Source organism: Triticum aestivum, chromosome 2A, assembly GCF_018294505.1.
Source record: "Triticum aestivum cultivar Chinese Spring chromosome 2A, IWGSC CS RefSeq v2.1, whole genome shotgun sequence".
Classification (NCBI taxonomy): domain Eukaryota; kingdom Viridiplantae; phylum Streptophyta; class Magnoliopsida; order Poales; family Poaceae; genus Triticum; species Triticum aestivum.
The window spans coordinates 742,379,299-742,392,827 of record NC_057797.1 but is presented as its reverse complement, the minus strand read 5'-3'; the positions used below and the strand labels follow the sequence as shown (position 1 = coordinate 742,392,827).

General features: G+C 48.3%; 1 protein-coding gene across 1 annotated transcript; it reads right to left on the bottom strand.

Annotated features, from left to right (window-relative positions):
- Positions 1-5,242: 5,242 nt before the first annotated feature.
- LOC123190777 (glycine-rich cell wall structural protein-like) lies at positions 5,243-6,055 on the bottom strand. The gene is made up of 2 exons (XM_044603492.1): positions 5,899-6,055; positions 5,243-5,813 (listed from the first exon to the last, which is right to left on the bottom strand). Exons 1-2 carry the CDS (start codon positions 6,053-6,055, stop codon positions 5,470-5,472), a joined length of 501 nt encoding a protein of 166 aa, XP_044459427.1. The 3' UTR covers positions 5,243-5,469.
- Between the last annotated feature and the right edge of the window lie 7,474 nt (positions 6,056-13,529).

Below are 13,529 nucleotides of genomic sequence, written 5' to 3'. Positions count from 1 at the left end.
GTGAGCGTGTGAGGTGTGCAAGTTGACGCTGGGGTCTCCATGGGTGTCGTCGGCAACGCGGACCCCGTGAGCGGTGGTGGTTGGGGGGTGGACGGTACACATTACTGCATCCCAGCAACCTGAGCTCTGCATCATCTGCAGGAATACCAATGGCGCCAGCCTCTGACTTATGCGCGGTGCAGGTGGGCACTGTTCGTGCGACGACAAAGTCGTGCCCGGCGTCTTCCATTGCATGCACGCAAAGCGTCAATCTCGTTAAGCAGCTGTGGGTCAAGTTAGACACGGACGCATGTACATCCAAATCAGCCGAGATCATATTCTGGATCGGATATCTTCTTCTGCATTTGGAAACCGGTACATTACCGGACGTGGAGCATCGCTGAACGTTCGTACATGGTGGATTGGTGGGTAGTCTTTGAAGCAGCTACACATATGTATCACCTCCCCTTCGTTCACTTATGTACGCACAGTGAACTTACGAAATTGTTATCCAAGGCCACGTACCACACATCCCGTCTACCACCTGCCCGGACGTTCGTACCACGCACGCACAGTGAGCATCGCTGAACGTTCGTACGTGGTGGGTAGTATTTGGAGCAACCACACACATATATATCACCTCCTCTTCGTTCACTTATGTACGCACAGTGAACTTATGAAATTGTTATCCAAGGCCATGTACCACACACTCCCGCCTACCGGAAATTTGAAAATTCGTAGGGGCACCCACGAGCCAAGCCTTGCCTGGCCGCTCGATTGTCCCGCGATTCGTGAAGTGGTTGAATCCTGTATGAGGATATAATAAATTTTAAGTTTTAATCGTTCAAACTTACGGCTTGTTATATGAAACTTGTAATTTTCTCTCCCACTCTTACCAAGTTTCATAGATAAATTTTAAAGATATGTTCTTTGTTGTTTGTACGCACAAAAATCATGAATTATCGGTCGCTGGTGCTAAGTTCTAAGAGTTGAAACTTAATATTTATTTTCAAAATTCAATAAAATGTATTTAAAATTGATCTTATTTGAAAGTCCTCGTGACGAGAAACACGAATATAAAAACACAACTTAATTCGGATTGTTCGTTCAAAAGATATAATGATTTGAAAATCGATAGCCAAAATAAAAGCACATACGGGGGACTTTGGTGCCCATGCACTTGCGTGCCCCAAATCCGCCCCTCTCTCCACCCGGTCTATGCTCCTATATGGCTCCTATATATGGTGCATGTTTTCCTTCTAAATGGTTGAGGATCATATACTGAAGTAAAAAATAATAATCAACAAATGTTATTAGACAACTCATATAATGAAGCATCGTGCAAAAATAATATCAAATGAGGTCAAGATTGAAAAAAAGGCTGGTTGTAAGAAATAACACCTTGTCTATTTCCTTACTTTCTAAATTTTTTATTAGAGTTAGAAAAAATTACCCTAAGTTTTAACTTTGTTCCAAGTTTTACCCCTATTTTGTAAAGCCCAAGCCACAACCACCTGTTCCCGGGCGTTACGTCTGTCGGGATCTAGACTGGCCTCAGAAACTCACACTAGTCTTTTATGTGCACTTTGTCTTCACCCGTGTGCACTCGGGATCAACTTCTCAGTCGGTCACTCATCCTCAAATTCGTTCAAACCAAGCACACTTAGCATTTGAGTTCTTGCAAATGAGATCTTGGGAAAGAAGTAATTCTTTGTAGATATGAGTAACCTATCATTTCTATTAAGCCAAGCTCCCACATCCATCACCACTCAAAAGAACCGACGTCCTCATCGGCCCACATGAACGTTCCCTCTAGGCACACGTCTGTGCATCTAGTCCGGCACATGTGCCATGCCGTGTGCATTGATGGACCACACGCGCCACATGTCCGTGCAGCTGGCCCGCATAATTCCGTGTAACAACAAGAGTCAGCTTCGATACGAATTGTAACGCCCAACCACAACCACCGGTTCCCGACTGTTACGCCTGGCGGGATCTAGACTAGTCTCACAGACCAACACTAGTCTTTTTTACGCACTTTGTCCCCACTCGTGTGCATTAGGGATCAAGTTTCCAGTCGGTCACCCATCCTAAAATTCCTTCAAGCCGAACACACTTAACTTTGGAGTTCTTTGCGAATGAGCACTTGAGAAAGAAAGAATTATATGAGTAGTCTATCATTCCTATTAAGCCAAACTCTCACACATTTAAGAAGAAGAATTTCATTGCACCCCATTAAAAAAAGCTTTTTCCTGATTTTTATTTTTTATTTTTTAGCTATTCAGCCAAGATAAGCCACATATCAGTGCACACATGGCACACCATGTAGATGCCTTTTTCCGCATACTTTAGCGAGGTATACACATATCTAGTTTTTTTTGGTGAAAAAGATACAGTTCTATTATAAAAATTCATCAGAAGTACAAAGCATCTCAAACATAATAAAATTTACATTGAAGTCTCTACACCACTGAACGACCATTACCGCTGCCAGAACGAGCCCCTAAAACGCCGCTATTGTAGCTCCACTACTGGAGCCGATTTGCCTTCTCAATGACAGGCTTATCTCTAGGATTTAGTAGTAACTAGTAAGCAGTCTGCTTCATTAAGGGTGCTACATATTAGAGAGTGTGGTAACAGCTCATGAAGCCATCCACTCTTTGGCTAAATCCCATGACAAAGTAGTGCTTGAACTAATTATGAGAAAGCTTTTGATAGAGCAAATCCATGATTAGAGATAAGCCTATCCATGATTAGAGCAAGCTTATTGGTACAAACCTTAGTGAAAACTTTAGAAACACATTAACTGATGGCACTGAATGTTTTCATGGTGTTAGCAGTTGCCTCCGTCCAGAGTAAGCATGGCAAAGCTAAGCCCATAAATCAATAATAAATTTTATTTTCCATTTGTATATGTTTCCTCACCCCAACTTATATATGTATTGAAATCAATAGGAAACGAAGAACCTGGTGTGGTTCTATGTGTATGAGACAAATGTATATTGTAAAAGAAAATGTTGCCGGGTTCTTTCTTAGAGAAATCATACAACCACATGCCGAATTTCAGTAATAAAAAATGGGCAAGATGCAATTTTAATACAACTTTGTAATTTGAATAGGAGGGAGTAGTACATTTGCCGGGATTGCGTTATGTGCACAGTAAAAATATTCTTTTATGGATATGCTCTTGAAAAAGACAGTTTTAACAGGTCGCCCCTTGTTGTCCTTAAGAAGGAAGCTTACAAAGCATCTCAAACATAATAAAATTCATATTGAGATCTCTACACCACTGAACGGCCATTACCGCTGCCAGAACGAGCCCCTGAAACGCCGCTATTGTAGCCTTCGCAAGGCCGCAAGGCGGCCATCGAGCTTCCAGGAGATGTCGGGCTTGACCATTAACTTTGCCAAGAGCGGTGATGGTCTTGGGATACTCGGAGTAGGAGGCCCTTGGCATTGGGAACAGGCTAAATTGCCGGCTGGGGTCTTTCCCCACAACCTACCTTGGGCTACCGGTCAGTGATAGTAGGATCCAGGAAAAGGACCTACGACCGACGGTATCCAAGGTCCAACATCGTGTGGAGCCCTGGCAGGGCCAATGGCTCTCCAAGGCTGCGAGGGTTGTGCTTATCAACTCCTCTATGATTAGCCTTTTGATGTTCCTGATGAGATTCTATAGTCTTCAATCCCTGCATCAGGAAATCGCCAAATACCAGTCCCAATTCTTCTGGGCTGGTAAGGGTAATAGACAGAAGTACCATATGGTGAAGTGGTCGGAAATATGCAAGCCTAAAGACCAGGGAGGGCTTGGCGTCATCTCTTCTAAACGAATGAACATCGCCCTCCTCTCTAAGTGGCTTTGGCGTATTGAGACCGGAGATGGCGGCCTCTGGCTTCACATCATCCGCTCTAAATACCTTCGGGGCCAGCCGCTTGCCTTTGCACCTCGGGTGGGCGGTTCCCAATTCTGGCAGACGGTTATTCAACCGTTGCCGGTCCTGCGGCTTGGGTCTTCAATCACGATTGGTTTGGGTTTGAACACACTATTCTGGCTCGACTGTTGGTCAAGCACTAGACCCTTTGCGGAACGGTTCCAGTCACTCTTCCTGATTTGCGCCACTCCCCAACTCATGGTGGGAGCCGCTCTGGCCGACCTTTCTCGCGTGACCTTTAGGCGTACGTTCGGCCCCATGAGCGGGGGCAATGGGAGGAGCTGCTAGAATTCATTGACCTTTAGGCGTACGTTCGGCCCCCACGAGCGGGGGTAATGCTCCGTCCCTTGAGCCGGATGCCACGTCTTGGCATTTAGAGCCCAATGGGCACTTCTCCACCAGGTCCTTGTACCAGGCCCTGGTGGCTACTCCTGGGCCTCAGGAGTTAAATCTCCTTTGGAAGATCAGAGTACCACTGAAGATTCGAATCTTCCTTTGGCAATGGGTGCGGGGCCGTCTCCCATCCGGGACGGAAGTGCGCAAGCGCAATGGCCCTGTGGATGGTAACTGCCCCTATGCGGCGTCCCTGAGGACACTAACCATATTTTCTTCCGTTGTCCGGCTGCCATTTTCTTATGGAGCTGCCTTCGAGAAACAATGGGAGGTAACTGGGCCCATGACAACCCCCCGGATCTCTTTCGGGAAATTGTTGATTCCCCGTGTAGAACTCGCCCCATCCTTTGGGTGGCGATTAGTTCGCTAGCTTGGACGCTTTGAAATGTGCGCAATAAACTTGTGATTGAATATGCGATTCCACTTCGGGCGACTGACGCCATTTACAAAATGTGCGGATTCTTGCAGCTCTTGCGACCGCTTAGCAAGCGGCGTCATCGGGACGGCATCAACACCATCATCGCCGGACTTCGCTCCACCGCCATCTCCCTCGCGCCACCGTTACATCCTCCACCCCCGGAGCCTGATTAGCTAGTTGCTTTCTTTTGGTGTTTGTTGTATTGTGCCCCCAGCCAGACCTATTTTATTTTATTGTTGTTGTTGCCCGTGAACATTAAGCTTGTGGATTGGTGGTATGCTTTATAATATAAAGCGAAGGGAAACCCTATTTCGTGAGAAGGAAGCTTTGAGTATTTTTTAAGATGCTGGCGAATTTAAAGATCTTCAAGATTGGCAGAAAAGCTAATATATTCCTAGAAAACAATATCACGTCACAGACGGCTGCGCTCTCAAAACTATATGCGGTTATTGTTTAAAACTTTTCGCGGATATACCTGGTATATATACGAGCTATACGGTTTCGAACAAGAGTCATGAGATTTTGTTATACATGCATGACAGTTGCATGTATTATGCAAGAAAGAGAAGTCTTACAGGGTGAATACACGATCAGGACAGAGTCCTGGCATTATTGGATCAACATAACTGTGCAATCTATACGTATGCGTACATACATACATACATGCACCTACCTTCTTATTGACCACATATACGAGTAGTTACTACGTGCAGGCAAGTAGCAACGTCCGTATGTAGCATCTGATACTTAGTTGCGGACCTCCGCCCGATACATGGGCTCCGGGATCTCGTTGGGGCTTGCGCAGCAGCGGCAGCCACTATGCCCGTGCCCGCAGCACTGGTACCGGCAGCCGCTGCCGCCGCCGCCGCCGCCACCCCCATGGCCAGGGTAGCCGCCGCCACCTCCGCCACCACCGTGGCCAGGGTAGCCGCCGCCACCTCCGCCGCCACCGTGGCCAGGATACCCGCCGCCGCCGCCCCCGTGGCCAGGGTACCCCCCGCCGCCGCCGCCGCCGCCATGGTAGCCACCGCCTCCGCTGCCGCCGCCGTGGTAACCCTGAACACCGGCCTTAGTCTCTTCCTTCTTGGCCTCTGCATGAACAAAAACGGTATGCATGTGATTAGTAGCAGTAGCAACAGGTTTCTTTGCCTAATGATGTGCTGCTAACTAGCTCACGAGTTTGTTCAGCTGTGGCCACGAGGAAAGCCGCAGCAAGCAGGACAGCAAACACAACGAGACCCTTGGACGCCATGCTTGACACCCTCATCGACCGATTGAGCAGAGTACTTTCTAGTAGCTTGTGTGAAGTGTGATGGATGAGATAGATACCCATGAAGACGAAGCCAATTTATAGGCGGGAGACGCCAATGGAGGTATGGATAGGATAGGAGGAGCTGTGACCAAGTTGAGGCTGCGCTCTCGGCTCCCCTCTCCTCCATGAATCCATGCATGGTTGTCGGCAACATGTACACTACGTGGACGTGAAGGGCCCCGTTGGTGGGACAAGAGCGCGCGTTACCCGTTGGGAGATGGACGGTATGCATTAATGTCTCGCGGACACCTCGTGCAGGGGTGAGAAACGCGACGAAGTTCGACCCGGTGTCATGCATGCACGCATCGATCAGCTAGCCCCGGTAGATATTATCATACTATTGTGACACGGGTGCGTGAATGTAGCTGCACATCCAAATCGATCGGATAGAATGCACATGTCTTCTGAATTTGGAGAGCTGTACAGTGGAGATCGTTGAAACGTGTATGGTCGTTCTCGAAGGTAACGTGGTGGCTCTTCGAACCGGCCATGTACCATGTATTTTCTTAACGATGATTTGAAGATTGCTCACCATGCCTGCCATTGCTATCATTTTTTCTTCATATTTTCATCTTCAGAAACAAATTTCTTGTGAGTTTAGCTCCGGACTTGATTGATAATGGGGTTAATGTTTGTCAATATGCGGATGCCATGGTGTTATGTACTTCCTCCGTTCCGAATTACTTGTCGCAGGTATGGATGTATTTAGATATATTTTAGTTGTAGATACATTCATTTCTGCGACGAGTAATTTGGAACAGAGGGAGTAGTATTCATGACCCTAAGAAAGCTTAAAAACTTAAGTTGTTGCTTTATGTTTTTGATTTTTTTTCTATTTGGGCTGATAATAGTGTTACTGAATTTTATGCGGATATGTTCCTTGCCTATGAAATATTTAGGGGTTCCTGTTATTTTTTTTCCTGAGCTTAAGACTATTGACTGATTTCCTGCTAGCTAAGATGTTGAAAAGGTTGGACATTTGGAAAGGTGGCTCCTCTTCTGGTGGTAGACTTATTCTCATCAATTCTAGCTTGGCTGGTATCCCCTTCTATTTCATGTATATGTTCATGCTGAATAAAACTTCGTTAAAGAAACTGGACAAACCTAGGACGAAATTCTTTTGGGAAGGTGTGAGTTTAAGAAAAATATATCATATGGTTAAATGGAAGGTGATTTATAGATCTAAGAGTAAGGGGGGACTTTGTGTTATTATATTGAGAAAGCAAAACATCAATCAATTAGTTAACTGGCAGTGGAAATTAGAGAATAATACTAACTTGTGCCAGTCTATAGTTAGAGCCAAATATTTCTAGAATAAAACGATGGCTTCAGTGAAGACTAGATTTTTCAGATTCTTCTTATTGGAAATCCATTATGAAGGTTAAAGATGTGTACATGTATGTCTGGTAGAAAAGTGACATTAAACAGTGGCAAACCTCATACATTTTTGGCATGATGCCTGGCTAGAGGGGTCCCTCTAGTGGATCAGTTCCTCGGCTTCATGACATTTTGCTTAGCCATGTACTTTTGCTGAGGCCGATGGCAAGAATTTTTTACTGAACTTTCGTAGCATAGTGAGCCTGGAGCAACGGAATTAGCGGCGTGGAATCCTCCATAGGGCAAGTGAAATTCTCTAACAAATGTCTTTGATTGTGTTAATTGGTCCTTGCAAAATCTGGCAATTTTTCCACCAAACTGGTTACCAATAGCTTGAGAGGGATGTTGTTGGAGCTAGTAATAAGTAGATTTGGAAAACTCATGATCCTCTTAACATTAAAATCTTCATGTCGCAATCGTATCGTAAAGCCATCTTAACGCGGGATAAAATATGATAAAAAGGAAATGGTCAGGAAATCTTGTTTGTTCTATTTATGATTCGATTGAATCAACTAATCATTTTTCTTTCACTCGTGGTGCTGCTCGCTCTGTTTGGGGTACACATGGGAAGCTCTTTGGGGCGAAATGTTGTCCCAACTCTCTCTGGCAAGCGATGGCCTGGCTTTTATGCTTTTGTTCCTGGAATAGAGAAATATTATATGTTGTGTATCTCGACTGTTTGCTTGGGGATTTGGGTTACCTAGAACAAAGTGACGTTCGATGGCCATGTTATGCAAATTACTATCGAGGTTGTTCTCACTATCTGTTTTAGTTTACACTAGCACTAGTACAGAAACAACCTTTGGAGGTGGTATTTTTTTTGAGTACTTTTGGAGGTGGTATTGTTCATGGCCCGCCGGTGGTTCGTACCGCCTCAAACCTTGTGTCTTTAATACTCCGTCCACCGGAGGCAGTTTCCAGAAGCGATTGCGAAATACTAACTGCTTCTAATGTTTTCAGCCACGTAGGAAGTTTCCCCTTAAGAACCGTCTCCATTTAATCTTCAGGGTTCTCTATTTCATTTCATTTTGGACCCATCCCAAAATAGAAATTCACATAAACTACGATTCAACACTTAGCAAACTATTCCATAAAATATCACATGCGCTAACATACAATACCACTTACAACAAGAAACAAGTTCTGTAAGACACAACAAAGTAAAGTCCTAAACATCAGACAAATCCCAACACTTAAACACAATCCTAGGGTTCAAGCAAAAACAATGGCAACTCTAGCACCTCCTCCAGCATCTCGAGCACCACAGGCTCATCCAGCGGCAGAATCATCACTTTCTTCGTTAGAAGAGGAGGAGGCATGATCTCAGTCGGCATTAGGACATACAATCCTGGAACATGGGGCCTGAGCTATGAAACCTTGGTTGCCCTCATAATTGTTGGCCATTGGGTGATGGTGCATTGCATCAAGTTGGTGCCATGAAGACAGGAAGCAGAGAATGCACTTTTGAAATTGACAAGAACAACATCCTTGACATAATGATCAGCAACCCTGAAGTTCCATGACCTAAAAGGTGATGAAGAGCATAGGCAACAATGCAGGCATGTGAAAAAATTTGGTGCTCCTGACCTTGAATATGGTAACATTGTCGACAACACCATATTCCACATACAGCTTTAGCTTTGTGGCATAAGCTATATTCACGACCTCAAGAGGACGACCATACAACTGAAAAAGGAAAATAAACAAAATAAATAAATTAGATAAACTAGATGATACCCCTCAAGTTGTTGTGGTAATCAAATGCAATATATTTCAGTGATGTTTGGTTGTATGAAACATGGATACGAAATGGTTAATTTAAATTCAACTAATAATGGAAAACTATTTCCCATGCATGCTGTGACAAGCATTTGCTCAAACCGCATGTGTGCATCTTAAGATGACAGAAGTAGTACCCCTAAAAAAGATAATGGACGTAGCGGGGATAAATTATTAAAGTATATATGATGCCCACATCAGCACACTAAAAACAATTATGGGAAATTACCAAATCTAAAAGCAGATGTTTTGCATCATTTACTATTCATCTAAGAACAACATATATTTGTAGGTACCAACCTAAGCTAGAGAAAACTAAGAGCATGTGAGACCATCAAATGAAACTCAATGATAAAATTGTCCCAGAGCAAACACAAGCACAATTAGGAGACCAAAAGACAAATTTACCTCACCGTCCACATTCTGACTGCACTTGCTTCGAGATGGTATATCACCAGTAATACCTCTAGGCCTTTTCACCAATTGACATGTGGAAAACAAATGATAGTTGAACTAATTATAAAAACAAAATCATAGGTGCATTGTGCTCCAACATCGAAACATACTATATGTATGGATCATAAGGGAAACATTCATAACTATGCAAATATAGTGACACGGCATTTGGTGGAAGGAACATGGACTTTCACTTTGAGAAATGTTTAATCTAACACTTTTATTTGAAAGAGAAAAACTCAATCGGAAGGAAAAATTCATCTAGTTTTTCTATGGGTCTTTCTTTTGAATCAAGCGAATGAGTAGTGTCACCATAGGAAAAAATTTCTTACTAATATGATTTCCCCCTAATTTTCCACTAAATAAAAGGCCCCATATAGTACAAACTAGCACAGAAGATGAACAAAATTAGCTTAGCATTTTCACTCTCGCCGAGGGTCTTGCTAGGATCCATGCTTCTGGAATGTGAACCACAGAGATTTCATGGGCACGACACGTTTACTTCAATTAAAAAACAAAATAATAAGGAAACAAGGTGAAATCGAGTCTCGCTTACAAATAGAAAGTAGTGCACAATTATAGAATCAATAAAATATCAAAGAATCCTACATCGAGAACGCTCTCAGGAAACTGTCAACAAGGAAGACCGAGAGAACGAAAGAGAGAAGAATATGTGAGGAGCATAAAAGGAGAGGAGAAGGGGGACGTGGATTTATTGCGTGCGAGCTCAAATGAGCTCGTTATCTGGTGCGTTCGATAGCCCATGTGGATGTGTGCCCCATGGTTATACGAGAAGTGGGAAAATGATAGAAAAATACTACTGTGCAGGAATACTACGCAGCAGACGGGGATGGTGGGCTTGTCTGTAACGAGCGGGGCGACGTCCGTCAACCGATAACCATTTGGGCCGTGGGCTAGAATCGGTGGTTCGATCCGATCCGTGGCCCAGAATCTTGCCGAGGAGGGTTGGTTGCTTGATTCACGAATTGAATGCGTATTCCAGTGCCTTCTCCCCCCAAGCGGTGGTCTCATTAAGGTCCTGGCGGCTGGAGAAGTTGGGTCGTGGAGCATCGCCGGCGACAAGCCATGGAGTTCCTGCTGTCGGAGTAATGGGCCACGGGTAGGCCAACCCGAGCCCCAGAACCTTTCAAGACATCGGGGTAGGCTGTGCCCCTCAAGGCCCCGGGACGAAGAGCCGCCTTCAAGAAGTCAATGGCAAGATGGCCGACTGACCACTCGAGGCTGAGTCCCAGGGACGACCGCAGGGTAAGCCGACTCCTGACTGTCGACTTCCGGAGAAGCTGGCTTTGAGGAGTCGGCCTGCGACTCCAACAAACCCTATGACCTCATCAAGGGGACGGGGCAGGAGAGTGGCTATAGTGAAGCCCACTCCCGCCCCTTACCAAGGGCGGGCATGGCCTCAGCACGTCGTATCCCGAAAGATCTCCGTGCGGCGTGGCACTGTTGCCATGCCGGCCCTGACATCAGCAACGCATGACCGAATCCTGCACCCACGATGACTTGTTTGTACGGCTCTGAGGCAGCGGGTCCCACCAGTCGGTGAGACCCCAGGAGACGGCAAGAGGACCACCAGTCGGACCCGTCGGGAGTCGGCCCGGGGAGTCGGCCGAGCCCTCCCCCGGGGCCCACGCACCATTAATCAAGATGTGATGGAGAATGGCAATAGTGATCGCCCGCCAGGCGGCAGGGCTGTTGCCACGACCCCATGATCAAACCCGCGTCATCAGAAGCACGGCTACAGTAATCAGCAGCCGGCAAGACCCGCCCGCGGCGGACGCGGCCTGTCGGCTCCGTACCAGGCCAGTCGGCGGGAAGACGGAGGCCAGAGGCGCTGACGGCTGGGCCTGCGTCCCGCCGGATTACCATTGTACCCCTGGGGGGGTAGGCCTATATAAACCCCCCAGGGCACCCATGCAAAGGGTTGGAACCCATTAGCTCTAGGCCAGATCATATAGAAGGGAGAGAGCTAGCCTTGCCCTCTCCTACCTCCAAGAAACAGCTCAAGGAGTAATCATGTAAACACTTTGCCATAGTGATCATGCGGAGACCCCGCAGAGCAGCAGTAGGGGTATTATCTCCCCGGAGAGCCCTGAAGCTGGGTAAGATTCGCCGGCGTGCATGCCTTCGCCTCATCCCGTTTCCAGGCACCGGCGACGTTCTACTCGCCCCCACCATGATAAGCCATCCTTTGGCATATGTCGCACCAAACCCCCGACATGTGGCGCCCACCGTGGGGCCTGGTGCACCGCCGTCCGGAGACTTATTCTGGACGGGAACCCTTTTTCTCCTTGGTGAGCGCAGCCAGCCAGGCACGCCAGACAGAGTTTGCGCCGACGCGCTAAGCGGCGTTGAGATCGCCTGCGCAGCCAGCCGCCTGGCCGAACTTGTCGACGAGGTTCGCCTCTCCGACGAACCTGCATCCAATGCAGGCACGGGCGGCCCCGAGAGCCTCCTCGCGGGCCTCCTCGATCAGCTTCACATTTCCAGCGAGCCTGCCGTAGACTTAGAGTCCGTAGGCTCCACCGACCCGATTCTGGTCGACTCCGACACCGCGTCGCTCGACGCGTTCCCCACCAATGTGGTGGTCTACGACAAACCTCTCCCTCGCGCGAAGAGCAACGGAAGCACCGTCACCGAGGTGCTCGTCATCAGTCATGACGAGCTCCCCGGCGGAGGAGCGCATGACTCACTCGGCCGTGGCGCTACAAGACCTAACTGCGCCCATTCCGGAAGACGCTGACGCAGAGACGTTGGAGGCGCGCCGCCTTCAGCTCGTTGAAGGCGCGAAGAAGCTGGCCAGCATGAGGCGCTTGTCAGAAGCCTACCAGCGGGAGATGGATCGCGCCGTCGGTGGCTCGCCGGCCTCGGCGGGGCCCAGCCGCCTTGGCGCGGCCCAGCAGCGCGGCGTAGCCATCGCCAACCTGTTTGGGGCAAGCCGCCCTGTGTACGCTACACCAGCGGAGAACATCCGAGCCGCCCAGGCAGCGGCGGATGAGCTGGACAATTTCGAGGGCGAAGAACGCCGCCTCATGATGGAGCGAGTCCAGCGGCTCCTCGACGCGGCCGCCGCGCAGAACGAGGCCGGCTGCTGCACGGAGGCGCCGCATCGGCCAAACGACGACCTTCACCGAGATCAAGGCGCGACGTCTCGGACGCCGACTGGCGGCGCCCGAGGAAGAAGAGACAAGGAGCCAGCTGTTAGCCACAGTCGGACTCGCATTACCATAGAGCGCGACCGAGACGGCCGCCCGAGAGCAGTGGAACGACGGGACGACTGTCCGCCTTCCCCTTCCCGCAAGGAGAGGCGAGTCTCCCCACCGCCTGTTGACCATCCGACTCTCGGGGACCGCCTTGGCCGCAAAGAGGGAGTTGGAGAGAATGACGCCTGCCATCGGATCGACCGACTTCACCGATCCTTAGCGCTGGAAGAAGAAGACGAGCTGGGTCCGCCTTGTTTCGGGCCCCGCATTCGGGACGAGCCCTTTCCCAGAGGGTTCACGCTCCCGAGAGACACACCCAAGTATACCGGTTCCGAGAAGCTGGAAGACTGGCTAGTCGACTACTCCACGACTGTCAGCATAGCAAATGGCAACAAGCGTGTCGCCGTAAAGTACGTTCCGCTCATGCTCCAGGGCACGGCCCGGACATGGCTGAACAACCTGAAGCCCCGCAGCATCAACAGCTGGGTCGACTTCACCGAAGCATTCGTCCGCAACTTCACCAGCACGTACAAGCGTCCTCCCAAGCCTCGTCAGCTCTCCTTGTGCGTGCAAGGCCCCGACGAGTCGACTCGTGATTACCTCACGCGTTGGGCTGAGCTTCGAAACTCATGTGAGGGCGTGCACGAGGTGTAGGCCATCGA